This window comes from Equus caballus, chromosome 10 (genome assembly GCF_041296265.1).
Source record: "Equus caballus isolate H_3958 breed thoroughbred chromosome 10, TB-T2T, whole genome shotgun sequence".
Taxonomy (NCBI): Eukaryota; Metazoa; Chordata; class Mammalia; order Perissodactyla; family Equidae; genus Equus; species Equus caballus.
In genome coordinates this window covers 15,123,409-15,148,580 of record NC_091693.1, presented here as the reverse complement: position 1 = coordinate 15,148,580, position 25,172 = coordinate 15,123,409, and the positions used below count along the sequence as shown (strand labels likewise).

General features: G+C 54.5%; 1 protein-coding gene across 2 annotated transcripts; it reads left to right on the top strand.

The window, feature by feature from the left end:
* The first annotated feature begins 12,594 nt into the window (after nucleotides 1-12,594).
* On the top strand, nucleotides 12,595-25,172 carry KCNN4 (potassium calcium-activated channel subfamily N member 4). Of its 2 annotated transcripts, none has more exons than XM_023649817.2 (9): nucleotides 12,595-13,260; nucleotides 16,157-16,252; nucleotides 17,526-17,953; nucleotides 19,635-19,770; nucleotides 22,013-22,123; nucleotides 22,246-22,364; nucleotides 22,710-22,779; nucleotides 23,993-24,160; nucleotides 24,592-25,172. In XM_023649817.2, exons 1-8 carry the CDS (start codon nucleotides 13,102-13,104, stop codon nucleotides 24,155-24,157), a joined length of 1,284 nt encoding a protein of 427 aa, XP_023505585.1. In that variant the 5' UTR covers nucleotides 12,595-13,101; the 3' UTR covers nucleotides 24,158-24,160; nucleotides 24,592-25,172. The 2 variants fall into 2 exon arrangements, with proteins under 2 accessions (XP_023505585.1, XP_023505586.1); XM_023649818.2 differs by lacking the exon at nucleotides 12,595-13,260 and adding an exon at nucleotides 14,066-14,171.

Genomic DNA, 25,172 nt, shown 5'->3' with positions numbered 1-25,172 from the left:
TTCACGGTTGTTGTGGTTGGAATTTAAAGAGATGAACATGGAGTACCCGGGACACAACACTCGCCCAGCATGAGCGGGCTACTGTCAGGATGCCCACGTCACAGATGGACAAGGGTGGGGGGGCCTGCTGGAGCTCACGTATCTAGTGAGTGGAGCACCAGGCGTGTGTGAGTCCCAGCCCACCACACCGCTAGGCATCCACCTCCCAAACACGTGGGGGTTGATTTGACGGAAACACATTTGAGTCCAAGGTGAGCCAGGAAAAATCCTCCAACCTGGGGAGATCTGGGAAGACTTCCTGGAGGAAGTAAACCTTGAGCAAACTCCTACAGGATAAAGAGGAGGCAGGGCATCTAGGGGGAGGAAACAGCCAGGACAAAGGTCCGGAGGTAGGAAGGAACCCAGAGTGTGCAGGACACCTACATGAGCACGTGAACTCCATCCTCTTGGGCTCATGTTTACAAGGTCCTTTCCCATCTTCGTCCCACTTGATTGTCCCAAGGACCCAGTGAGGCAAGCAAGAAAGGGAGGCACGTCCCCACAGAGCAGACAAGTCGCCCAAGGCACGGTGAGTGAGAGCACTTTTCAGAGTGAGCGGCAGAGCAAGGATGGATCCCACATCTTCTAATTCTACCTCGACAGGCAGCCTTGTGGGAGGAGGGCACGTGAGAAATGCTGCTACGCTCCTGTGAGGTCAGGGGAGAAGGGTTCGAGACGTCTACACAGCCTGATGTGGAAGGGAAACTGGATCTCCTTGCTCGTTCAACACCACACTAACTGATGGCCTACTGGGTGCCCACACTGTTCTGGTTGCGGGGCACCCAGCAGGCAACAAGACAGGCCACTTCCCTCCCTTCACAGAGCTGACCTTGCTGGTGGGGGGGAAGTGACTTGGGATTCTGTTGTGAATGTGGTTTAAAGCTGGGATGGTCAGTCTGATGTGTCAGCTCGGCTAGGCAACAGCCCCAGTTATTCATTCAAATGCTCATCTAGGTGTTGCTGGGAAGATATTTCCAGATTTGGTTAAAGTCCATAATCAGGTGACTTTCAGGGAGGTTATTCTAGACCATCTGGGTGGGCCTGCTTCCATCAGTTGAAAGGCCTGAAGAGCAGAGCCCGCAGCTTCCTTGAGAAAGAAGTATGCCTGGGGGCGGCAGCTTCAGGCCTCCATGGGGACTTCCAGCCTGCCCTTCCTCGCAGCCTGCCCTATGGATTGGAACTCACCCGGCCAGCCTCTGCAACCACATAAGCCAGTTCCTTGCAATAAATCTCTTAATGTGCATCTCCTAGTTCTGTTGTTCTGGTTCATCCCAGACTGATACAGAACCCTTTGGAGGATTGAGAGCCGGGGGCTGCCATGATTTTATATTATATAACATCGTGTTATTAGGTGTATCATATAGTATACATAATGTTAAGTGTATTATATGTATGTAATTATATACATAAATAATTACATGTATTATAACTTTTTCATTGAGATATAAAATACATACAGTAAAATGCATGAAGTGAAATTTTTCTGTAACATACACCTGAGTGACCTCCACCCAGGTCAAGATACAGAACATTTCCAGCCCGCGCCCCCATAGTCTCCCTCATAGCCCTTCACAGGCACTTTCCCATCTTGAAGGAAGCCATTATTCTCACCTCTATCATAGATCCATTTTGCCTCTTTTTGAACTTCATATAAATGGATCCCTCAGCATGTCCCCTTGTGTACATGCTTTACATTTTAAAAGAATCCTTGTGGCAAGAATGGAAGCTGAGACCTGTAAGGTGGCTACTGCACCAGTCCTAACGAGCGATGACAGGGTGGCCACCAAGAGAGTATTTGGGTTGAATAAGGGATAGATTTTGTTGGTAGAGCTGAGAGGACTTGTTGTCACATTTGTTGAGGGCTGTGAGGGAAAGAAAAGCCAAGACCGCTCCAAGGTTTTGGCCTGAGGAATGGGGTAAATGGTGGTGCTGTTTACCAAAGAGAAGGACAGATGAGAGGGAGTGAGAATCAACAGTTGAGTGTTGGACATGTTGAGTGTGATTCAGTTCAAACTAAGAGCACTTCAGTTTGCACAGGGCCCTTCATCAGGGCATAGAACATACGGGTATATCTCCCCAATGGAAATTAGTTTGCATGTTTCCTCCAGAAGACATGTCCTGGAATGTTCCTAGCAGGACAGTTCATAATAACCACAAGCTGGAAGCAAGCTGAATACCTGTCAATAGTCGAGTGTCCTGTTCCCAGAGTGGGATACCATACAGCACAAGAATGAACCATCTGCATGCAACAGCATGGATGAACCTCACAGATGTAATGTTGAGCAAAAGGATAAAGACACACAAGAGACCATCCTGTATGATTCCTCTTATATAAAGCCCAAAGTAGGCAAAACTAATATACGCAATTAAAAGTCAGGAGAGGGGCCAGCCTGGTGGCGTAGTGGTTAAGTTCGTGCACCCTGCTTTGGCAGCCCAGGGTTCGCAAGCCTGGATCCCGGGCATGGACCTACAAATCATTCTTCAGACCATGCTCTGGCAGTGTCCTATATACAAAATAGAGAAAGACTGGCACAGGTGTTAGCTCAGGCACAACCTTCCTCAAGGGAAAAAAAAAAAGAAGATTGGCAACAGATGTTAGCTCAGGGCCAATCTTCCTCACCAAAAAAAAAAAAAAAAAGGTCAGGATAGTGATAATCCTTGGGGGTTACGAGCAGAAGAGAAGACAAGGGGGATTCTGGGGGTCTGGTCTTTGTGTTTCTTGATGTGAGAATTCATTGAGCTTTTTGCTTATGATTTGTGTTCTTTCTATATACACATTATTTTCGATAAAAGGTTTTTTAACATTTTTTTTTTAAATCTTTCTTGGTGCAGAAGTGGCATATGGGGGAGTAGAAGAGAAAAATAAAACCTACCCCTTTCTTAAAATTTTCTGTTTGGTTACAATAGGCAAAAGGGTGAAGATTTCAGTTGACCATCTTATCACACGAAGCCTTGCAGGTGAGGCAATTTGTTAAAGGAAAAGGAGTGACTGAAACGACAGATCCAGAAAATACAGTCTCTATTCTGTTGATTGGTTTTGAATTATCCAAATGAGAGTTCATAATTTTTATTATCTACATTCTGGCTGAATGGACTTAAATTTGCATGCCATTCATTTTGCCTGTGTCGTCACACTCGGCTCTTTGTCATGTTGATCTCCGGTCATCTGTTGCAATATTTAGTCATTTTTTACTACTCATTGGACAACTAATTATTGCTGTCTCCTAATTGCAGTGCACAAGCAATATCTGGTCTTATGGGAGGGGAAAGGCAGTGAAGAAATAGGATGGATGCTACTGACAAAATTGTGATTACAAACATCAGGTCTGCCACCAACAACAATCCTTATATTAAATAATAAAGGGAAAGAAGAGGCAAGATTAAAAGAAGTTAGTAGATGGATAGATAGATACAAGAAAAGGTGGAAGGAAGGAGGAAAAGAGGGGGGCGGGAAACAAGCGAAGAAGGAAATATGCATATCTACTACAGTTTGAATCTCTGTGATTGGTCACAAGGCCATGATTGGTCTATTCAATTTCCTTTTTCCATTACTCATTCCACGTTTCCAAGTTTCCTTTGCCCTCAGCTGGCTGGTGTTCTTCACTTAGTGAGCTGACTTCCTGAAAGGTCTTGATCCTCAGTGGTCCTGCCTTTCTTGTCGTTGCTGTTGTTGTTTTTACTCTTGGACATGGAAGCTGTAAGAAGTGTTCCAGAGAATGCTTTGGGTTCTAGACATGGCCTCCCTTGGCTCCACTGTGCCGCAGGAACTCAGTTTCCCCTTGGTAATCAAGATCGGTCACCCAAGCCCATAGAGTAATCCTCCTCTTTGCCTCTTGGTTCAGTGTTGTGAGGAGCCCAAAATGGCCAGGAGACAGTGTCCCACCCCCCAATCCAGTGGAACCACTGCTGTGTCCTCTAGTGGGAGCATTCTTTCCTTAGGAACCAAGACGTCCAAGCCAGCAGAGCTCAAAGTTGTGGGGATGGGAAGCAAAACTTCTGCAAGTGGGTATGAGGTGTAATAGTGAGAGGGGTCCCTGCGAATCCCTGAGACCCCGACCCCAGTATTTGGGCTGTGCCCTGGGGAGACAGCATTCAAAGGATGCATGCGCTGCATCCCGTAAGACAAAACCCCATCCGTGCAGGCGTTGACTCCCAGTTGGCAACAGTCACTGAGTCATCCCATCATTGTATCAGGTGAGCTTCTTCTAGGAGATGGAGTATGAGGTAAGACCCGTGAACCCATGGGCATGACACACAGAGGCCCGCTTCAGACCTGGATCTTGGAAAAGAAGCTGAAAGGTGGTAGGGAAGCAACATTACCAAACTTGGATTTATAATTGGTCTCCGTCATGCATTGAGATCCTCCTATGTTCCTGGCCATGCACTGGGCACTAGGCCACGGAGGGGAGTCCCAGGCCTGGAGGAGCTCCCAGTCTAATGGGAGAGCTCTCATATCCATGCTCAGACAGCTGCAAGCCCATGATGGAGGGATGTGCAGGGACAAGAGGAGCCGGGTTGGAGGAGGGATACATTGGGGCTGGTGCCAGAGGGAAGAGAACCTGGTGACAGGTTTTAAAGCATGCCACATGGACAGAGAAGGGAACAGCATTCCAGGCAGAGGGACCAGCCTGTACAAAGACAGAGACACAGAGGCAGAAATAATCTCAGTAGACAGTCAACAGACATTTGTCATTGATTTTTCTGTGCTGGGTGATCCTGGAGAATCCTGTCCTGAGGAGTTCTTGGTCTGATGGGGGACTCAAACTAGGACCCAGAGGGACATAGCCCCCAGGGAGATCAGGGCAGTAAATAAGGGGAGTGCTGGGGCTGGAAGGGTTGGCAGGTAGAGAAGAAACCTCTGATTGGGGGTTGGGGCATCAGGGGTGACTTCAGAGAGGGTGGAGCCTGTGCTGGGTCCTGAAGGATGAGTAGGAGGTCACCAGGTGGACAGAGTGGGGATCAGCATTCCAGGCAGAGCCCACAAAAGATCTCGGGAAACATTTATTAAATGGCAGAGACAGCAGGACAGAGGCAGGAACAAATAAGAGACAGAGAGAGCTGCAGTAATCTATTCTTCGGAGCTGGGTGATGCCAGGGACCCAGCGATGAGTCAGACCCAACCCTGCCCTCCTGGTCTGGAAAGAGGCAGTGATAAACCCGGAGGCTCGTGGCTGGTAAAGCGTGAAGAAAGAGGATCTAAGGGAGCGCCAAGGAGGAAGACCAGGAGAGGCCTCTGAGAGGAAGGAATCTCTGAGGAGGCACCTAAGTGACAAGTAGGAATTGGCACAGCTGCAGGAGGAAGGGCGTTCCGGGCAGGAAGGACAGTATGCACAAAGGCTTGGTCTGTGTAGAAAGTGTGAGAAAGGAAGATGAGGATAAAGAGGGTGGCAGTGCCCCTGAAGGGCTTAAAATGTCAGGTGGGGATAAAGTTTCCTGAACTTTCCCCTGCAGCCGATGGGGACCCACGGAAGGGCTTAGAGCTGGGGAGAGGCACGGTGGCAGCCAGGTGACAGGACACTCTCCCTGTGACCGTGCAGGGGAACTGAGACTGGAGGCAGGGAGACGTGGGAGAGGTTGGTGATGGGGTCGCTCATGCATGTCTCCAGGGTCAGGGGCCTCTGAGGGCTGGAGGGAGGAGGAGGGACTTTGAAAACAGCATGCGAGGGCTGTGGGTCTGGAGTGAAGTTCCGTACAAGTGAGGATAGAGGTTTCCTGGAGGTTGGGGTGGGCGCTGTGGTCATAAAGGAGCACACAGGAAGATTATGGGGCATGGCAATATTCCCTCTGGGTGTGTGTGGTGATTTCATGGGGTTCACTGTGTAATTATTTGTGCCAAATATACCTCTATGTTTTATGCACTTTCTGCATATATGGTGTATTTCATACAAAAATAATAATAATGCCAACAACGAAGTCAAGGTGAGAGCCCAGGTCTTTGGACTCCCATATTGTGGCTTTTTAATCTTTGGTGATAGAGGTCAGGATACTGGCTATCTCTGGTGTATCACTTGGGAGAGGGTACAAGAGAACCTCCTGTGACGATGGAGATGCTCTATGGCTTGCTCCAGGTGGTGGTCACACGTGTATACACACAGGTAGAACTGAGTCAATCTGTACACTTAAGATTTGTGAACTTTATGGGCCAGCCCCAGTGTCCTAATTGTTAAGTTCAGCATGCTCCATTTTGGCAGCCCAGGTTCAGTTTCTGGGTGCAGACCTACACGACTTGTCTGTCAGTGGCCATGCTGTGGCAGTGGCTCACATACAAAAAGAGGAAGATTGACGACAGATGTTAGCTAAGGGTGAATCTTCCTTAGCAAAAAGAAAAAATTGTGAACTTTACAATGTGTAAGCCATATCCCAACAAAAAGAAACAATTAAAAATATGACATATAATTAATGATATCATGTCTGGGATTTGCATTAAAATAATATAGGAAGTGAGGAAGTGGAGGCATGGATGAAATGCCATGAGTTGATACTTGTTAAATGGGTACATGGAATTTTATTGTACTCCTCTGTTCACTTCTGTATGCTTGAAGTTTTCCATAATAAAAAGTATATATATGAATGTATGTATACGTGTATAGACAGATGATAGATAGATAGATAGATAGATAGATGATGGATAGATAGATCGATAGATGGAACAAATATCTGTTGAACTCACAGTGACCCAGGCTCTCCCTCCCTTCAAAACTCAGATGTCTGCCTTCTCTGGGCAATCCAGATGATCCAATGCCTAGATCATACACCCAGCATTGCCCCTTTCCCAAGATTCCTCTGCCCTCCCCAGCTCCATGAAAGTGGGAGCCTAGGTCAGCACCAAGGACAGATCCATAGCATTGGGTCTCAGTACCACAGACAGCAACTCAACTAATGGGGGGACAAAGGACAGGGAAATGAGGAAATGACATCCTCCCCTCCTCCAGGACAGTGTGGAACAGGATGAGAGGGCAGAATCGAAGGAGAGCCAGTCAATAGTATTGAATAAGAGCATTGCTTCAACAAATATCCACTGAGCCTCCCCTACGTGACGGATTGAGATCCGTCCCGAACAATAAGAAAAATAAGAAAACAGGATCACTTATATAGTCCTAAGTGCCATGATAAAGACAAAACAATGAAATAGGATACAGGGTTATTTATGGGGCTGGAGGGGACCGTTTTTGAAGAGGTGGTCAAGGAAGAGACTATTTTGAGCAGAGAACTGGATGAGGTGAGGGGACGACCCATGAGGAGGTTGGAGGTAAAAGCATTGAGGCAGAGGGAACAGCAGGCGCCCAGACCTGGGGCAGGAAAGGTCTTAGGGTGTTTGAGGATCAGCAAGGAGGCCAATGTGGTGGGGCAAAGTAAAGAGTTTTGGCAAGATAGGGGTAAACACACAGAGAGAAAGAGATAGAGAAAGAAAGACAGGAAAATATGAAAGACAAGCAGAGATTGAAAGAACCAAGAAAGACTCAGAGGGAAAAACATAGAAGTGGGGCCGGCCCTGTGGCCAAGTGGTTAAGTTCACGCGCTCCACTTCGGCAGCCCAGGGTTTACCGGTTCGGATCCTGGGTGCAGACCTAGCACCACTCATCAAGCCATGCTGAGACAACAGCCCACATAACACAACTGGAAGGACGTACAACTAGGATATACAACTATGTACGGGGGGGCTTTGGGGAGAAGAAGAAGAAGAAAAAAAAAAGAGATTGGCAACAGATGTTAGCTCAGGGCCAATCTTTAAGAAATCTTGAAATCTTTAAAAAATCTTTAAAAAAATGATACTAGCTGCAATGTGTAAAGTGCAATTTCCATAATCTATTCCATCATTCTGTTACCTATTCATATCTACGTATTCATACACAGTATATATGTATACATATTCATATATGTATACTTTTTATTAAAAACTTCAAACATAAAAGTGAACAGAAGAGTATATTTCTTGTTCTTATTGCGTAACAAATCAATCCAAAATTTAGTATCTTAAAACAAAAAGTGTATTATTTCTCATGATTCGAGGGTTGACTGGACACTTCCACCCTCTCTCTGGAGGTCACTCATGCGGCTGCATCCAGTTGGGGCTGGGCTGGGGCTCTTGGTCAGGGTACCTTGATTCTCCCCTGCATGGCCCCTCCCTGTGAGGAGCTTGGGCTTCCTCACAGCATGGTGGTCTTAGAGTTCTAAGGGGACAAAAGCAGCAGCTTTTAGTTCTCTTAAGAACTGGCCCTGGAACTGGTCCAGCATCTTTTCTGCCACATTCCATTCGTCAAAGCAAGTACAAACCAGTCAGATTGAAGGAGAAGGGACATAGAGCCTAGCTCTTGGTGGGAGAAGCCATATGCCAGCATAGAGGGGAGGAAGCATTGGCAGCCAGCTTGGGAGACAGTGCAGCACAGGGGCTTAACATATCCCAGGTCCCGTGTTGAGGGCTCCGGACACTCCACCCCACCTGATCCTCAAGCAACCCTGGGACATAGGTCTCATCATCCCCAGTTTATAGGGACAGCAGAGCTACACATGAACTCAGGGCTGTCTCTAAACCAGGCTGCATGAGTTTTATATCCCACACAAAAATAAAGTCATGTCAACGCTTGAACCAAGGTCTCTAGCCTCCCAGATTGTCAGATATATATATCATTTAACACAATAATATACATAATTGGTAATGAGTGGAGAACGCAGAGATACAAAGGAGAAAATAAACAAAAACAGAGAGAAATATAAAAGAGAAAGAAAAAAGGCATGCGCTTGGAGACAAAGACAGGAGCAGAAAATAAGAAGGGCCAGCGAGATAGAGAAGCAAAGACTCACAGAGACAGAGGGAAAGCGAGAGATTGACAGAACCACGAGACTTCCTTTAGCCTGGAAGCTCCATGAGGACAGGGATTTTGTCTGTTTTATTACTTATAGCATTACCTGGCAGTCAGTAGGTGCTCAATATATGAGGACAGGAAACTAGGCTAGTCAAGCAGAGTGCCTGCAGTTCCTAAAGCCACCACGAGGTGGCAGTATCCCAATGCCCTGAGGCTTCTCAACGCTTGACTCCAAGACTGCGGCGGAGGATTTGCCGCCATAGGCCTCTGACTTTCAGGACGACTTCCCCCAGGCTCAGCCCCGCCCCTCCCTGGACAAGCCCTGGGCGACGAGTGACCTTTCCGCCTGAGACACCCTCTTCTTCACTCCCCTCCGCCGCCCTGCTCAAACAACCCTTTGTCCCTGGCCCCTTCCGGCTGGGCCCTGAGGCACCTGGGTCCTTTCCAGGCCCGGAGATGGGGCTGGGCCGAAGGTGGGGCAGCTGGGCCGAGACCAAGAGAAAGTCCCAGGGATTCTGGAATCAGTTCGTCTAGCCTTTCCTGGACCCGGAGTATGGGATCTAGCTCCCGCCTCCCTCTGACCCAGGGGTGCAGGCCCCCAGCCCCCTCCTCCCTCAGACCCAGGGGTCCAAGCCCCCAGCCCCCTCCTCCCTCAGACCCAGGAGTCCAGGCCCCCAGCCCCTCCTCCCTCAGACCCAGGGGTCCAAGCCCCCAGCCCCCTCCTCCCTCAGACCCAGGAGTCCAGGCCCCCAGCCCCTCCTCCCTCAGACCAGAGAGTCCCAGCCGCAGAGTCCACACCCCTAGTCCCCTCCTCCCCCGAAGCCCCAGGCAGCAGCCCTCAGCCCTGTCCTCACACGCAGACCTACGTACAGTGGTCCTCTGGTGTTCCCCCTCCCTCTCTTTTACAGAGACCCCTCTCCCCCTCCAGTCCCCCCTCCAGGGTTGAGACCAAGGCTGACTCACAGGAAGCTCTGGGGCCCTGAGTCACCGCCATCCCCCGGCTCAGCCCCTCCCTGGGCTGGAGGGAGCTGGCTCTGGGGCCCGGTGTCCTCCCGCCTGCCCTCCCCAGCCCAGAGCTTCCCTGTGGAGGCAGGTGCTCCCCCGCTGCGACCCCGAGCTGCCCACCCCAGTGTCTCCCACGTCCAGCTTTGCTCCATTCTTCTCGTCTACTTGTGATCTCTTTGGAGATAAAATTTCCCTCTCTCTCTAACTTCCATGCCTTGATTCTGGCTCCTGCTTTCTGTTCACCTCTGGGTCTCTTCTCAGTTCATCTCTTTGAGTTTTTAAATTCTCTCTCCCTCTCCTCTGGCTGCACCAATCAAGGTCTCTCTGATTGTCTCTCTCTCCTCCTGGGTCAGTTTCACACTGAGGCACGGAAGCAGTGGAGGGCCTGGAGGTCTCTGTCCCGTGGCCTCTGACTCTCTCAGGTGGCCGCAGTCTCTGTGTCTCCGGCCATTGGCCCCTGAGTGCGGCTGGGGTGGAACTGGAAGGGGTAAGGCTATCCTCAGCTGTGCTGGTGAACAGGAGCGAGAAAATGAGGCACAGATAAGCATGGAGAAGCCCAGAGAGAGAGACCCAGAGTCGGCAAGAGACAGACACAGAGCACCAGAGGCCGAGAGAGAATGAGACAGAAAAGAGAGAGGGAGACGGAGAGAGAGTCAGAGAGTGAGAGATAGACAAAAACAGAGACAGAGGAGGATGAACACACAGAGGGACATAGAGGCAGAGAGACAGGGAGAGAATGAAATAGAAAAACAGAGGGACACAAAGATGGAGACAGAGATGCTAAGAGAGACAGAGAGACGCAGAGGCAAAGAAAGGAAGAGACAGAGAGATAGAAAGAGACAAAGGCATAAAGGAGCAAAAAACAGAGACAGAGACAGACAGATGGAGCCAGAGGTCAAGATGAACCCAGAGGCTTCCATTGCGGGAGACTGAGGGAGGAGCCCGAGGTGAGGCCCGGAGAACAGGAGAGGGAGGAGAGAGGCACAAGAGACAGGTGCCAGGCCACAAGGGGGGCGGGTGGCAGGGGCGGCCAGGCAGCAGCCCCGAGCGCGCCAGCGGCCGCGTTTTCTCTGAACAGACATGCTCGCAGTGTCTGAGTGCACCCAGGCGTGTCCATCACCATCCCACCATGTCTCACCCCGAGTGGGAATCACACACGTGCCATGGGGCGGGGCACCAGCACCGGTTGTGTTTTTGTCACTGGGAGAGTCTGTGTCTGGTGTCTCTGGGTGTGTCTGTGTGGGTTGTGTTGGTGTGATGCCAGCACGTCTGTGCGTGAGTGTCTCGTTTCTCCATGGCTGGCGGGTCCATGTTCCTGCATGACATACAACATGGGAGGGGAGAGGGGTTATGTCTGTGTGTTCCCCCAAGGGTGCCATCCAGGGGACCACCGGGCGTGTTGAGATGAGTGTGTGATGCTGTGCGAGGCGTCTTGTGTCACCACACCAGTGTGTCCCCGTGTGTTGCTGCATGAGGGCTTGGATCTGTGTCCAAAGGTACAGTGTCCAGATCATGTGTTAATTCTGTGCTGCTGCAAGGGGTCACATTCTACATTGTGTGTCACCCTTGGAGTCATTGTGCATCATTGTCTGTGTGTCTCTTGATGGGAGTTGTGTGTGTAAAGTTGTGCATCGTTCAGCGATGTGGCCCTGCGTCTCACGTCAAGGTGTCTGTCCATGCCGGGGGCCTCTGCTTTCTCGGCCAAGAGCGCAGCCCGGGTGCCCACACTCAGAGTGTGTTGTGTTTGTGCAGCTGTGTATTATACTGTGCTGGGGGGTGTCCCCTGGTGTTGTGTGTGGTGTTGTTGCAGGCCTAAGTGCCCGCAGCATCAGTGGGTCACATCTGCCGTTTCATGCGACACACGGTGTTTGTGACAGGTGGTACTGGGAAATACTGTGTTGTTGGGTGTCTGTGTAATACTCTGTATGTGTTGGGTTTGTGTGGCCACACTGTTGGAGTAGATCATGTGCTGGGCCGTAGGGTGGGTGTGGAGTGTGGTGTTTGGAGGTGGCTTGTCAGTGGGAGGTGATGGTGCTTTACTCTGTCCACATTGCGCTGGGCTCGGGGTCCATGCAGCCTGTGCCCCCCAGCCCCCTCCCCTGGGGCACCATTCTGGGCTGTGTCCTGTGTGATGCACCAAAACATATCTTTGGGCACATGCTGCTTGGGTCGCTGTGTGTGTCACTGTGCACCGCAGTATGAATGTGCGTCCATTCATATTGTTCTCTGACTGGACGTTTGAATGGCGTTGCACACTGGCGTATATTGTGTGTCAGGGTGAATCCGTGTGTCTTGTGAATCATTCTATGAGCATATGTGTTTGGGTCACCACATGCCATGATGTGTGTCAGTGTGCACATCGCCGTGTGCCAGGTGACTGGGGACTGCCAGGGGTGTGTCCTAAATGTTGTGTGTCTGTACACGTCAGGTATCATTCCAGGGGTGTGTAATGTTTAGGACACTGCAAGTGCACTGTTTACATAGATATGTTGTGTGTGGCATTTGGGTATCGCTCTGTTGATACATATTGTGTGTTTGTGGAACACTTGGTATATGTTGTGTTTGTGTAGTTACAGATGTCCAGAGTCCGGGTGTGGCTGTTTGTGTCGGAGAATGTTGTGCCAATTTTGACTGTAATGTTTGTGCCTGTGTGTGGACAATATTTGGGTGGCCGCATGTGCCACGGGGCGCTGTCTGCCTCATTGGTGTGTGTCACACCACGTGTGTGGTGTCTGGGTGTGGCTGTGGGTTTCAGAGTTTGTCGGGAGTTGTGAGTCACTTGGTGTAGGTTGTGTTGTGTGCCCCTGTGTGTTAGGTTTTGATTCCGGCCAGGCTGCGTGTAAGGGTATATTGCCTGGCGTCTTGTGGTGTGTGGGTGTGGCTGAGTGTAGGTGTGCTTTACTCGGGGCAGACCGTTGTGTGTGATGAAGCCCATTGTGTGTCAGCATGTGTCTTTATCCACGTGGATGCACGCCTCTTCCTTGCTCTGCCCCAGGACACACCCCAGCCCCTCCTTAGTCTGAGAAGGGGGGTGGGGAGCCTCCCCTCTGCCCAGAGGCCTCCTCTGCCCCTCCCCGCCCCGCCGTCACCACCCCCCAGAGGGCACAGACTCCGCTGTGCCTCAAAGCAAGAGCCCCAGAGCCAGCGTGTAGAGCAGGCCGAAGACCTGCAAGCCACAGTGGCTGGCCTTTGTGTGCTGCGAGGTGGGGGACCCTGGGCAGGAAGTTGGCTGAGCCCCAAGACCCCGGGGGCCATGGGCGGGGAGCTGGTGCTGGGCCTGGGGGCCCTGCGGCAGCGAAAGCGCCTGCTGGAGCAGGAGAAGTGGCTGGCTGGCTGGGCACTGGCACTGGCAGGAATTGGCATCGGACTCATGGTGCTACACGCAGAGATGCTATGGTTCGGGGGGTGCTCGGTGAGTGGAGCCCTTATCCTGGGCCACAGGAGGCTGGGGGCCTGGACTTCTGGGTCTGAGGGAGGAGGGGCTGGAGGATAGACTCCTGGGACCTGGGGAGGTAAATGCTGGGGACTCTCTCTGCGAAAGGAACACAAGAGGTGTCACAGCATCTCAATCTTTGAAGGTGTTGCAATTAGACAGCAGGAGGTCCAGGAGCCCTGGAGGCCAGGGGGTGGCTGATCAGATTCCTGAGTCTCCCACGAGCAGATTGGGGGCAGGTAACCCCAAGTTCGGTGAAGGGAGGGTGGGAAGAAAGACTAACTTTTTCCAGTAGGCGGTGGCTCCTCGGTCCTTATCTAAAGTTTACCTAGTACCTCTGTAGCAAAGGGCAGAGACCAGAAGAAACTGGCTGGGGTGGGGGTAGAAAACGGAAAACAACCCCCTGCTCTCCCATCTCCATCATTAAGAAGCTCAGCTTCCCCATAATCTACACACTATTTAGTCTCGGAAATAATGGAGAGGTAGGTTTACAGTAGCCAGCCTGGACTCCTGAGTCCCAGGGGAGGAGGGGCTGGGGGCCTGGACTCCTGGGTCTGAGGGAGGAGGGGCCGGGGGCCTGGACCCCTGGGTCTGAGGGAGGAGGGGCCGGGGGCCTGGACCCCTGGGTCTGAGGGAGGAGGGGCTGGGGGCCTGGACCCCTGGGTCTGAGGGAGGAGGCTCAGAGCATCTTTTGGGGGAAGCGGTGACTTTGAGGCTAGTGTGAGTGGGGAGGACAGGTGGGGCCAGGACAGGTTTGAGCAGGCTCCCGACACATTCCAGCCCTGCTCTGGGCAGTGATGGGGTGGATGGAAGCCATGGGTTGGAATCGGTGGCTTGAGGACAGAACAGAATTGCTCAACAGGAAAGGAGGGGTTGGAGACCTGTCTGGGGTAAGGGGTGTGGAACTGGGCTGGTCGGGGGGCACTGATTTGAGGATGGGGTTGGGAAGATTCCTGGGAGACGAAGGCTCAGGGTTGGATTTGGGGCTGGGGGAGGCAGGCAGCTCTGAAGTGACCGGGAGCCACACGGAGGGTTGAGGCAGGCTGGCTTCCTTTGGTCAGGCAGCCGAGGCGAGGGCAGCGGGCACTGAGGGGGTGGGGCCGCCGAAGCCCATGCCAACAGGAAGCATGGTCCAGGCCTGCCCTCGGCTCCTCCGCTTCAGCACCCCACCCAGCAGGGGAGGCAAGGACAGGGGAGAGCTGGCAGATGGGAAAGGACAGGGGGCTTTCCTACCCCACCCCCTCCCTCCACCTTCTCAACTCTCCTTTCTTCCTTTTCTCTACCACCTGCCAGGCTGCTCCCTCCAGCAGTGGGACTCTGGGAAACCTGCTGTCATTCTCTGAGCCTCAGTTTCCCCATCTGTAAACTGGGGGTGAGGGTTGAAATACCTGACCCTAGGAGTCCTCCTCAGCCCCCTTTCTAGACTGACTTGATAACATCCATGCCCCCCGCCCCATCTCAGTCTGATGCACTCATTTTGCAGGGACCCAGACACCTGTTCACTAGGGAGGAGAGCTGGAGGAAAGGCTGGTGCCAACCCCAGGGAGGGCAGGGGAACAAGACAAAGACATCGGGGGGGATGGAGAGAGGTGCAGAGAGGCAGAGATGCACAGAGAGACAGAGACGCAGGAGGAGAGAAAGGTACAGCCACAGAGAAAGCGGTCCGGGATCTGGGGGAAGAGGAATTGGCAAAGCAGAGAGGACCACCAGAGTGGTGGGGGCGGGGACATGGATGCAGTGTGCGGAGGGGGGCTATATCTGGTGGGGCAGAGTTTGGGACAAACTGAAGAAAGAGACTGGGAATGGGGAGCCATAGAAGGATGAAGGGGTGGGGGAGGGCTAGGGACAACAGCACCATTGTTCAGGGAGGGGTGGGGGGGCAGGCCCCCCGGAGCAGGAAACTGGCCCTCTTCCCCTGCACAGAGGCGGGGCTCGCCGGGCCAGGGGGCGGCTGGCTGCTGTCTTGGGAGAAACAGGTGCTGAGCCAAGCCTGGCAGACCAGGTGGCCCCCTTCCCCTGACAACACCCCCCAGGCAGGGACCCCCCACCCCCTCCTAGGGAATCCAGCAGTCCCAGTCCCCTCTAAATCACTCCCTCCAGAATTCTAGGTTCCTCCAAGGTATTGCCACACAAAGAGAGGGAAACAAAACTTCTCCGTGGTTTCTGGAGACATGTGCTTCCGGCCAGATCTGCCCTGGGCTTAGAGCCAGGAGAGAGGGCAGGAGGTGGGGGGTGGGGGTGAGGGGGAGGAGACACAAGGGCAAGGACTGGGGGGCCTTTCTCAGAGCTGGGGCTGGGGTCTCAGGGATTCTGCCCCCTGGATGAGAGCAGGGGAGGCTGTCATTTATTCCTTGAGGACTGAATGATAATTTCTAGGCTCCTCAGGAATTGAGGGGAGGGGAGCTTGAAGTTGCTTTCTAGGGCAGGACCGGCTGAGTGGGAAGGTGGGGGGAGGGGGCACTCTCTAGAGGCAACATGTCTGTTTCTAGACCCCCCCCCCCCACCACCACACACACACAGGACTGAAGAACTATTTCTGATGGGGAAGGGGACGGGAATTAAGAAGGAATGTCAGTTTCAAGGTCTCCCCTCAGGGGTGCGGGTCCCAGGAGAAGAGCTGAGGAGGAGGGTGGACGCCGGCATCCAGGACAGGGTTGCCTGGATGGGAAGGAAGAGGGCACTCTCCCTGGGGGCCGGGTGATGGTCTTGAGACTTCCTCAGAACTGAGACACCAGGAGGCACTGGGTTGGTGGTGGGGGTGGGGGAAGGAGGCTAGGAAATTGGGGAGTAAGAAGGGATGGCGGATTGGGGAAGGTGGGGGGGACTGAGCTGGTGGGCAGCTGGGATCTCACCCCTCTTTCCATCCCTCCAACAGTGGGCACTCTACCTGTTCCTGGTTCAATGCCTGATCAGCATCTCCACCTTCCTGCTCCTTTGCCTTATCTTGGCCTTTCACGCCAAAGAGGTCCAGGTAAGGCAGGCCCCGCCCTGAGCCCCTGCCTTGCTCCCCCTGCCCCAGCCCCCACCACACCCTGTCAGCTCACACTTTCCACCTCCTCCCGGTCCTGGGCTGAGTAATGAGGTTCCTCCACCCTGAGAGGCGTCCACACCCTCACCCTCACCCACCGGGATGGGATGAACCAGGCAGCCCTTCCTTCACCTGCAAACCCCGGTCTCCCCTGGCACACTCGGTCTCCCCTTGATGCTGAGAGTTCCCGCCTCCAGGCTTCTGTCCATCTGACCCCCAGGCAGCCTCACTCCAGGCCCAGCCTCTCAGATCTCTGTCCTCCATCCTTGAGTCTGCACCTATATTCCAGTCCCAAGCAACCTGAGATCATGGCTGTGCCCATAGCTCCTTCCCCACTCCTGAGGTCCCCACCTCTGCGCCAAAACCCCCCAGACTCAGGAGCCTATATCCCCCCCTCCAGTATCCTGTCTCACTGGGACATTCCCCTCTCCACTCCTCCCCTTCTTGTCCCATCCCCGACGGCCTAGATCCTGCTGCCCTTCTCCCCATCCCCCCTACCTTCCTGTATCAAACGGGGGTTATTGGCCACGTGTGGTAATGCCCCGTCCAGGGCCTGGGACTTACGAGGTGCTCAGTAAGAAGTACATATTATCATTAATAGCAATCATTCGAGCAGTTCAGTGTCCTGGGTTTGTAGCCCAGCTGTGCCACGGCTCAGCCGAGGGACCTGGGCCTCAGTGTCCAGGTCTATGAAATGGGGGCACTAATGCTCTCTATCTCACTGTGCTGTGGGCATTCACTGAGTCACAATGTGCGAAGGGGATACAGCAGTTCCCCTACGTCTGAAGGGCTCAGCTACCGTCACTGCCAATGGGATGCCGGTGATGATGACTACGCGTGTCCACAGAGACAGGAGTAGGAATGGCTTACGGATGGGGAATGTAAGCTCCAGGGAGGCAGAGGTTTGCGTTTTCTTCACCCACAGCCTCAAGATATAAAACGATGTCAGGCACACAGTAGGAGTTCAATAAGTGCTTCTGGGCAGAAAGTTCTGGAAGTGGGCTGAACTAGGGGAGGAGAAGGCGAGATGCCTTGCTCAGGTCCTGCCCTGCTCCTTCCCCACCCTCCCCAGCCCCCCCGGGCCCCTGGCCCCTGCGCTATCTGCCTCCCTCCCCGGCCTGATGGGGGAGCCCCCTTATCTCCCCAAGCAGGCTGGCGGGCAGCGGCCAGACCTTCGTGCGACCCACCCCTCCCCCGGTCTGTCCCCTCCCCGCAGCTGTTCATGACGGACAACGGGCTCCGGGACTGGCGCGTGGCGCTGACGGGGCGGCAGGCGGCGCAGATCGCGCTGGAGCTGGTGGTGTGCGGGCTGCACCCGGTGCCGGTGCGCGGCCTGCCGTGCGCGCTGGGGTCGGGGGCGCTGCCCCCTGCGACGCAGTCGTGGCCCAGCTTCCTGAGCCAGGGGGAGGCGCTGCTGTCGCTGGCCATGCTGCTGCGCCTCTACCTGGTGCCCCGCGCGGTGCTCCTGCGCAGCGGCGTCCTGCTCAACGCGTCCTACCGCAGCATCGGCGCCCTCAACCAGGTCCGCTTCCGCCACTGGTTCGTGGCCAAGCTGTACATGAACACGCACCCCGGCCGCCTGCTGCTCTGCCTCACGCTTGGCCTCTGGCTTACCACCGCCTGGGTGCTGTCGGTGGCTGAGAGGTGAGGGTGCCTGGCGGGGGCGGGTACGTGGAGCACCTGGAGGAACCGCAGACGGCCATAGCCGCCCTGTACGGTGGTGCAGGTTGGCAGTGGAAAAAGCTCACATTTTCCACCCACCTCCCCCTCACCCCTCCTCGCTAAGATCTGTCCACACTCTCATCCACTGGGGTGGAAGGAACCAACAGCCCAGACCCAGCCCTTCCTCCACCTGCAGCCTCCAGTCTCCCCAGATACACATACCTAGGAAGCCCTTCCCTTCCGGCTTCCAAACCTCTCCTGCCTCGGTTTCCAGGCACCGGTTCACTCTCCAAACCGAGGCTCTGGGGCCCGGCTAACAATTGCATCTGACTTGGAGGGAGGGGACACCTTTCCCAATTAGCACAGACGCACTGTAGGGGCTCCTGGTGACCCCGGGCTGCGGGTGCTTTGGGGCTGCTCTGGAAGGGAATTCCCTGCAGGGCATTGGGATGGGACTCAGGGCTGCTTGCTGGACACTGACCTGATGCCGGGCCTGTCTCCTTTCAGGGCCTCAATCTCTCTCCCACATGTGGGGGGGAGGGGTGTTGTCATCTTAGCCAGTGGGTCTCAAAGTGTGGTTCCAGGACCAGACCCCACCCAGACTTACAAATCCAAAACTCTGGCGCGTGGAGCCCAGCCATCTGCCTTAACAGGTGGTTCTGATGCCTGCTCAGGTCTGAGAACCTCTGGTTAGAACATCTGGCAGACTCTGGAGGGGAGCTGGAGACCTCTCCTCTCTGAGCCTCTCTTTCCTCATCTGCAAAATGGGCGTCAGATTCCACCATCTAGAGTCTCCCTGGCAATTCGAATCTTTCATGACTTTAAACTCATTCACCTGGCAGGATCTCAGTTTCCCCAATTGGGAAATTGGTGGGAATCGGGATCCGTGAATGCTCCTCCCAGCGTGTGTCTCATGTGAAAAACGGGATGGGGACGGAGCCACATTTCTGAATCCGGAGGCAGCAGTCCTCCAACTTGAATGCATTTGGGGGTGAGGGGGTGGGGTTACTCACAGCGCAGATTCGGGCCCCACGTCCAGACGCTAACTGAGTGCTAACTGAGTGCGTCTGAGGAGTCTGGGCCTCATGAACGAAGTGGCCCTGATGCAAAGGGTCTGTGGGCCAAGGTCAGACAAATGCCGATGTTCGATCCCTTCCATGGCTAGACCTAAATGTCCCCTTCTGTAAAGTGAGGGGAAAGGAGGGCAGAGTCCTGCCAAGCCTTTTCGAGTTCCACCACTTTAGTCCTTATACGGCCACCTCTAGGCCACACAGCATCTTTGTGCAAATTAGAAAAAGGCGCCCTTCCTCTGGGTGGATACAGCCCCCTGCCAGGCTCCGAGGTGTGGACCTCGTGGACCTCGGGCTGGGTTTCTGGGCCCCCTCAACCCCTCGACCACACGCTCCAATGCAGCAGCCCTGGCAGCCTTGCCCAAACCAAACAGGCTTTGGAATTGGCTGGATCCCACAGCCCAGAGTGGTTGATCATCTTGCCTAGGTTACACAGCAGAGGAGGCCAGGCAGGTTCTTCAAAGCCCGGAACTTACTGGCTCTCTCTCTGAGCGCTTCTTGGGACTGTGGGTGTGTGTGCTAGGAAGGAGGGTATCAAACATCAGGGGAAGCCCTGGGGTGGGGTTTCAGAACTAACCCACCCTTCCCCATAGGCAGGGCGTTAATGCCACCGGGCAACTTTCAGACACACTGTGGCTGATCCCCATCACATTCCTGACCATCGGCTACGGGGATGTGGTCCCGGGCACCATGTGGGGCAAGATTATCTGCCTCTGCACTGGGGTCATGGTGAGTACAGCCCCCTCAGGGGCCCTGCACCTATCCCAAACTGCTCATCCCCTGGGCCCCAGGAACCCATAGCGTCGACAAAGGCACTCAGGGACACCCCTGAGAATCTCGGGTGTCTGAACCCCCACAGCCCCCTTCCGTCTCCAGGACATAGACATTCAGCCCCATTTCCTTTTCAAACCTGGGAATCCATCCCCTAAGTCCTTACTCTCTGTGGGACCTAGGACCCCAGCCCTCATCCTCCTCAGGGACCCAGGCCCCTGACTGCCGAGCCTCATTTCCTCCAGAATCCAGGAATCAGCTCCTAGCCCCATCTAGGCTCAGGCATCCTGCCCCCACCCCAAGCCCCACCATCTATGACTCAGGCACCTGGTTTCCCAGCTCTAGGCTCCTCTAGGACCCAGGAATCCAGTCTCCCAGCCTCCATCAGGCCACAGAGTCTAGTCATCACGAGCACGCCTGTGGGGCCAGGCTGCCTGGGTTCCAATCCTGCTTCTGCTCCTAGCTGGGAGCAAGCCCAGTAATCTCTCTGGGCCTCAGTTTCCACATCTGTAAAATGGGATGCTACACTTGTGTACTCTTCGTGGGGTTCCCGAGATTTGATGACTTAAAGCATGTAAAGGGAATGCTCAGGAAACGGGCTGGGCGTGGGGGTGGGGAGGCTGTTATCGTAACTGGCCCCAGGCATCCGGCCACCCCACCCCAGCTCCTGTGCACTCAGGGATGAGGCAGGGGCTCCCCAACCCGACTTAAGCCTCCTCCCGAATCCAGACATCCACCCCCTCCCCTTCATAGACCCGGGCGTCCTGTTCCCGCCACCCAGCCCCCTCCAGGACCCAGCACCCAATGCCTTGGCCTTCACCTCCCCATGAGCTCTGGCTCCCCTCACCCTCAGGGACTCAAGCTGCCAGCCCCCAGTCCTGACATCCCAGGAAGGACGTGTTGCATCCCCAAGCCCTCGGTCCACAAGGGATGGGTGGGGTGGCAGGGAAATGTGACCCCTGCCCCCAGTGGTGAGTCTTTGTGACTAGGAGAGAGGCACAGAGACTCAGGCAGGCAAACACTCCCAAAGGGTCAGGGACCCTCAGGGCTGCCCGGGGCCTCCTCCTTCATTTGTCAAAAGGAGAAACTGAGACTTAGAGAGACCCAGTGACCTGCACTAGAACTCACAGCCCGCTCCTGGCTCAAGCTCCACAGTGCAATGGAATGACACTAGCTAACTTTTCTTGAGCACACTCTGTGCAGGTCTCTGCTCTCAACGGTTTCCAGGTGTTGACTTACGGAGTCCACAGAGTAATACTGTGAGCATGCCCATTTTTCAGACAAGAAACTGAGGCACTGAGAGATTAAATAACTTGCTCAGAGCTGGACTTGGAACCCAAGCAGTCCCGGAGCCAATGTTTGTTGCTGGTAAATTGCTCTGAGTGGTCCAGAGCTGAAACACTTCCTCGCTTGTGGGGTGGGGGAGGGCCTCAGAAGTTTCCTTCTAACTCAAGAGCGAGCAGGGGCCACAGGGCAGTTGGGATTTGATGGGGCCTTGAAGGATCAGAGGCCTTGGGAGAAGGAAGGGAGAAGAGTGAGTGCTTGGACCAAGGTGCTCAGACAGGTGAAGCAGAAGGAAGCCCTGGCTGAGCTGTCTGAGAGGGAGGCTGGGCAGAGGCAGAGAGGCCTGGACCTTGGAAGGCCTTGAGAGCTGGGCTAAGAAGTTTGGGGCAGTGGGAGCCTAGAAGGATATTAGGGTGAGGGGGGCAGGGTCCTAAGTGGGGGTTAGATCTTTCTGGGGTCAGGGTGGGGTGAGTGGGAGGCTGGAGATGGTCCAGGAGGGAGAGGATGGGCAGAGGTTGTGGGGGTGGGAAAGAGGGTGAGGCACACCCTCGGTGACCTGATGGCCAATTAGGTGTGAGCAGGGGTCTCGCAGGAGCCTGAAGTCTGCCCCTCGCCCCGACCAGCCCTTCTCCCCTTCCTCCAATCATACTCTTAATGAAAGAAGACATTCTGGTGGTGTGAATACTCTGCACAGGATTGGGGCTGAGACACTTGGTTTCTGACCCCGGCGCCACCCATCCCAGCCCTGGGATCCTTGTGCTCCTCGCTGAGCCTGTCTGCTTGTCTGTCAACTCGGGGTGGTCCTGCCTGCCTTCTGTGGCCATTGTGGGGGGCTTCAAGGAGAGAGAGGTGGTGGCATGGGGCTGGCCCATGGAGCCCCACAGCCCTCGTGTCATAGCGCCTGCTGTGCCCACAGGGTGTCTGCTGCACAGCCCTGCTGGTGGCCGTGGTGGCCCGGAAGCTGGAGTTTAATAAGGCAGAGAAGCACGTGCACAACTTCATGATGGACATCCAGTATGCCAAGGAGGTGAGGGTGGGCGGCCAGCACCCAGAGCACACCCCTCCTTCAAGACCCAGAAGTCCAGGCCCATCCCCCTCTTCCCAGAGCTTAGGGGTCTGTGTCCACTGACACCGTGCCGCTCCCCCCAGATGAAGGAGTCGGCTGCCCGGGTGCTGCAAGAAGCCTGGATGTTTTATAAACACACATGCAGGAAGGACTCTGGAGCCACCCGCAGGCACCAGTGCAGGCTGCTGGCCGCCATCAACAGGTGAGGGCCGCTCTGTGTGCGCACACACCACGTGCACCTGTGCCCACGTCGCCTCCTCCCTACACTGCGTGTGCGCACGTGCGTGCCTGGCCGTCACAGTGACTCAGTGTGTCTGTGACCGTTTATTTTGCATGTCTCAGTGTCTGTGCGCCTGGGTACCCCAATGTCCACCAGGGAGGTGGCCTCGTGGCTGCAGCCCGCCCCCCCACCCCTTCAACTCCCTGGCAACTTTTCCTCTTTCTACTGTGTCTCCATGGGTCTCTCCTTCCCTTATCCTGCCCCAAAGCTCATACAGCTTCTGGGGAACACACTTGGAGGAGAACTGACCCCCACTTCTTCCCACAGGTTCCGCCAGGTGCGGATGAAACACCGAAAGCTCCGGGAACAAGTGAACTCGATGGTGGACATCTCCAAGGTACCAGGATCCCGGGGCGGGGGGAAGTCTGGAAAAAGAGGGGGGCTGGGGCCGCTGGCAGGGGCCTGGCACACACAGGCATTCATTCCAGGTTTGTGGCTGAATAAATGAATGAGTGAATGAATGATGCAATCGTTTCTTAAGCTCACAGAAGGTGCAGATCCCTTTTAAACTTAAAAAAAAACAGAAACTGTACAAAGAACTCCAGTGTTTGGTTTTAAATTATTTTTATTGTCAAGTTTATTACGTGTGGACAGACATAAAATTCCTTCCAACCAGGACTTTCATACAACAATAAAACCAAAGCAAATTTGCCAACCAAGTTCAAACATAAATGGCAAAACCAATAAAATACAAATTAAAAACCCTGACACGGAGACGGTGATATTGTTTCAGACAAATCAGTCTCTGCTGCTACTGTAAAGAGTGGGCCAGGAGGCCAGGGCCCCAGGTTGGCCCGGCCCAGGTGTGACTCAGCTTGCCCACCTCCTGCCGAGACCACTGACTCGGCCAGTGCGCCGGTGGTGATGTCAGGACCCCTTGGCTTGACTCACAGCGCCTTTGCTTATCCGGTGGCCTTTGCTTTTTCTCATTAGTCCGAGACAATTCAAACAGTGGCCCTTGGCGCCAATGCCATGGTAAACACAGTCACCGATGCAGGTCCCTAGACTGCACGGCAGGTCTTGGTGAGGCAGTGGTGGCCCGGATCTGCCAGAATTGGCAGGTGATCGTTTGCAAAGATTATGGAGCCACAAACGCAGAACTGAAGGATCCCCACAGAAAGCTCACACCCCCCCCCCCCAAGGATGAAGCCATGACTCCCAGTCTGAGAAGGCAGCCGAAGGGCTGTGTGGATTGTGAAGCCAGGCATCCATCGACGCCACAGAAATTTCGTGAGCACCTACGTTCTAGACCTTGTTCTGGCACTGCCTTGGGCATGTCAATTAATGGCTCCAGGCCTCAGTTTCCTCAGCTGTGAACACGGGAACAGCATTCTCACTCCCCACGGCTTTAAGGAGCTTAAATCATACATGAAATGCACTTGGCCAAGTAGCTGGGCTGGGGCAGGTGGTCAAGAAATGAAAACTTATTATCGAGGATAATCCTCGAGGGCCGGTAAGGACTTAGGAAGTGTTGGTTCCATTGCCTGACTGTGCAGGACAGGGAGGGGTGTCCCCCAGGCCCCTGATGCCGCGACCCGTTCTCTGCCCAGATGCACATGATCCTGTGTGACCTGCAGCTGGGTGTGAGCAGCTCCCACCAGGCCCTGGAGAAGCGGATTGACGCCCTGGCAGGGAAGCTGGACACCCTGACGGATCTGCTTAGCACCACCCTGGGGCCGCGGCAGCTTCCAGAACCCAGCCAGGAGGCCACGTAGCTGGTGAGGGGGCTGGGAGTTGGGCAGGCAAGCATCCTGGAGGAATGGTGCCTGTGGCCAGCACCCTATGTGGCTAAGGGGGTGGGTAGGGCCTGGAGACAAGGCCACGCTTCCTCTTCCGCTCTGGCTGTCTAGGGGAAAGGCCTCCAAGTTCGGGCTGGACTGGCAGCAAAGGAGACATTCCTTCTCCCCTTCGCTGACCCTCCATAGCTTGCTCCCTCCACCTCTTCTATGCTTGGCCTCCGTCTCTCTCTGCCTGTCCCTGAGCCCTGTCCAAATGCCCGTCTGCACCCGGTCTCTTAGTGCCCATACACCTACCACTTCCTTCCTCCTCTGTCTGCTGGTTTGTCTGTCTGTCTCCACCCCGGTGTCCCCACTCTCCCTCTCCCTCTGATTTCCGGCCTGCCTGTCCATCCATCTCTCTGTCTCCCCAGGACCCATGGAGGAAGAACCAGGCTACTTTCTTTCCCCAAGATTGAGGTCAAGGACATCCTCCCTGCTACTCCTGACCCGGCCCCACGAACAAAGCACCTCAAGTGTGAGGACGGAAGGGGCCTCACATTCGAGCAGGCTGACTCGCTGTGGCTGCTGGTGGGGACATGGCTGAAGGAGGGAAGCCGTGGCCCCCTCCCTGGGGCCCCAAATGGGAAAATGGTCACCACTACCCCACATACCCTCGACCAAAGCCCCCTCAGTGTGCTGCTATAGACGACCTCCAGCTGTCAGTTAGAAGGGGAGGTGCCTGGGGGCTGGGACTCCTGGGTCCCAGAGAAGGAGGGTACTGGAGGCCCAGACTCTAGGATCCTGGGGTGTCTCAGTTACGGCTGGATGGCAGAGCTGAAGGCGCCAGGCCTGAGGCTGGGATGAGGCAGGAGGCGGCGCCCCCTGGCGGGAGAGCAAGGAGGACACCATTTTTCCAGAGCTGCAGAGAAGATCTGGCGGGTAGGAGGTGGACGGGGGCGCGCAGCTCACCAGTCTCCACTCTTAAACTTTGTAATAAATGTTAAAGCCAGGA

Coding starts and splice junctions, on each gene's coding strand:
- KCNN4 (XM_023649817.2), top strand. CDS start 13,102: ATGGGCGGGGAGCTGGTGCTGGGCCTGGGGGCCCTGCGGCAGCGAAAG. Junction 16,253..17,525: donor TTCACGCCAAAGAGGTCCAG/GTAAGGCAGGCC, acceptor CCCTCCCCGCAG/CTGTTCATGACGGACAACGG. Junction 22,780..23,992: donor CGATGGTGGACATCTCCAAG/GTACCAGGATCC, acceptor TTCTCTGCCCAG/ATGCACATGATCCTGTGTGA.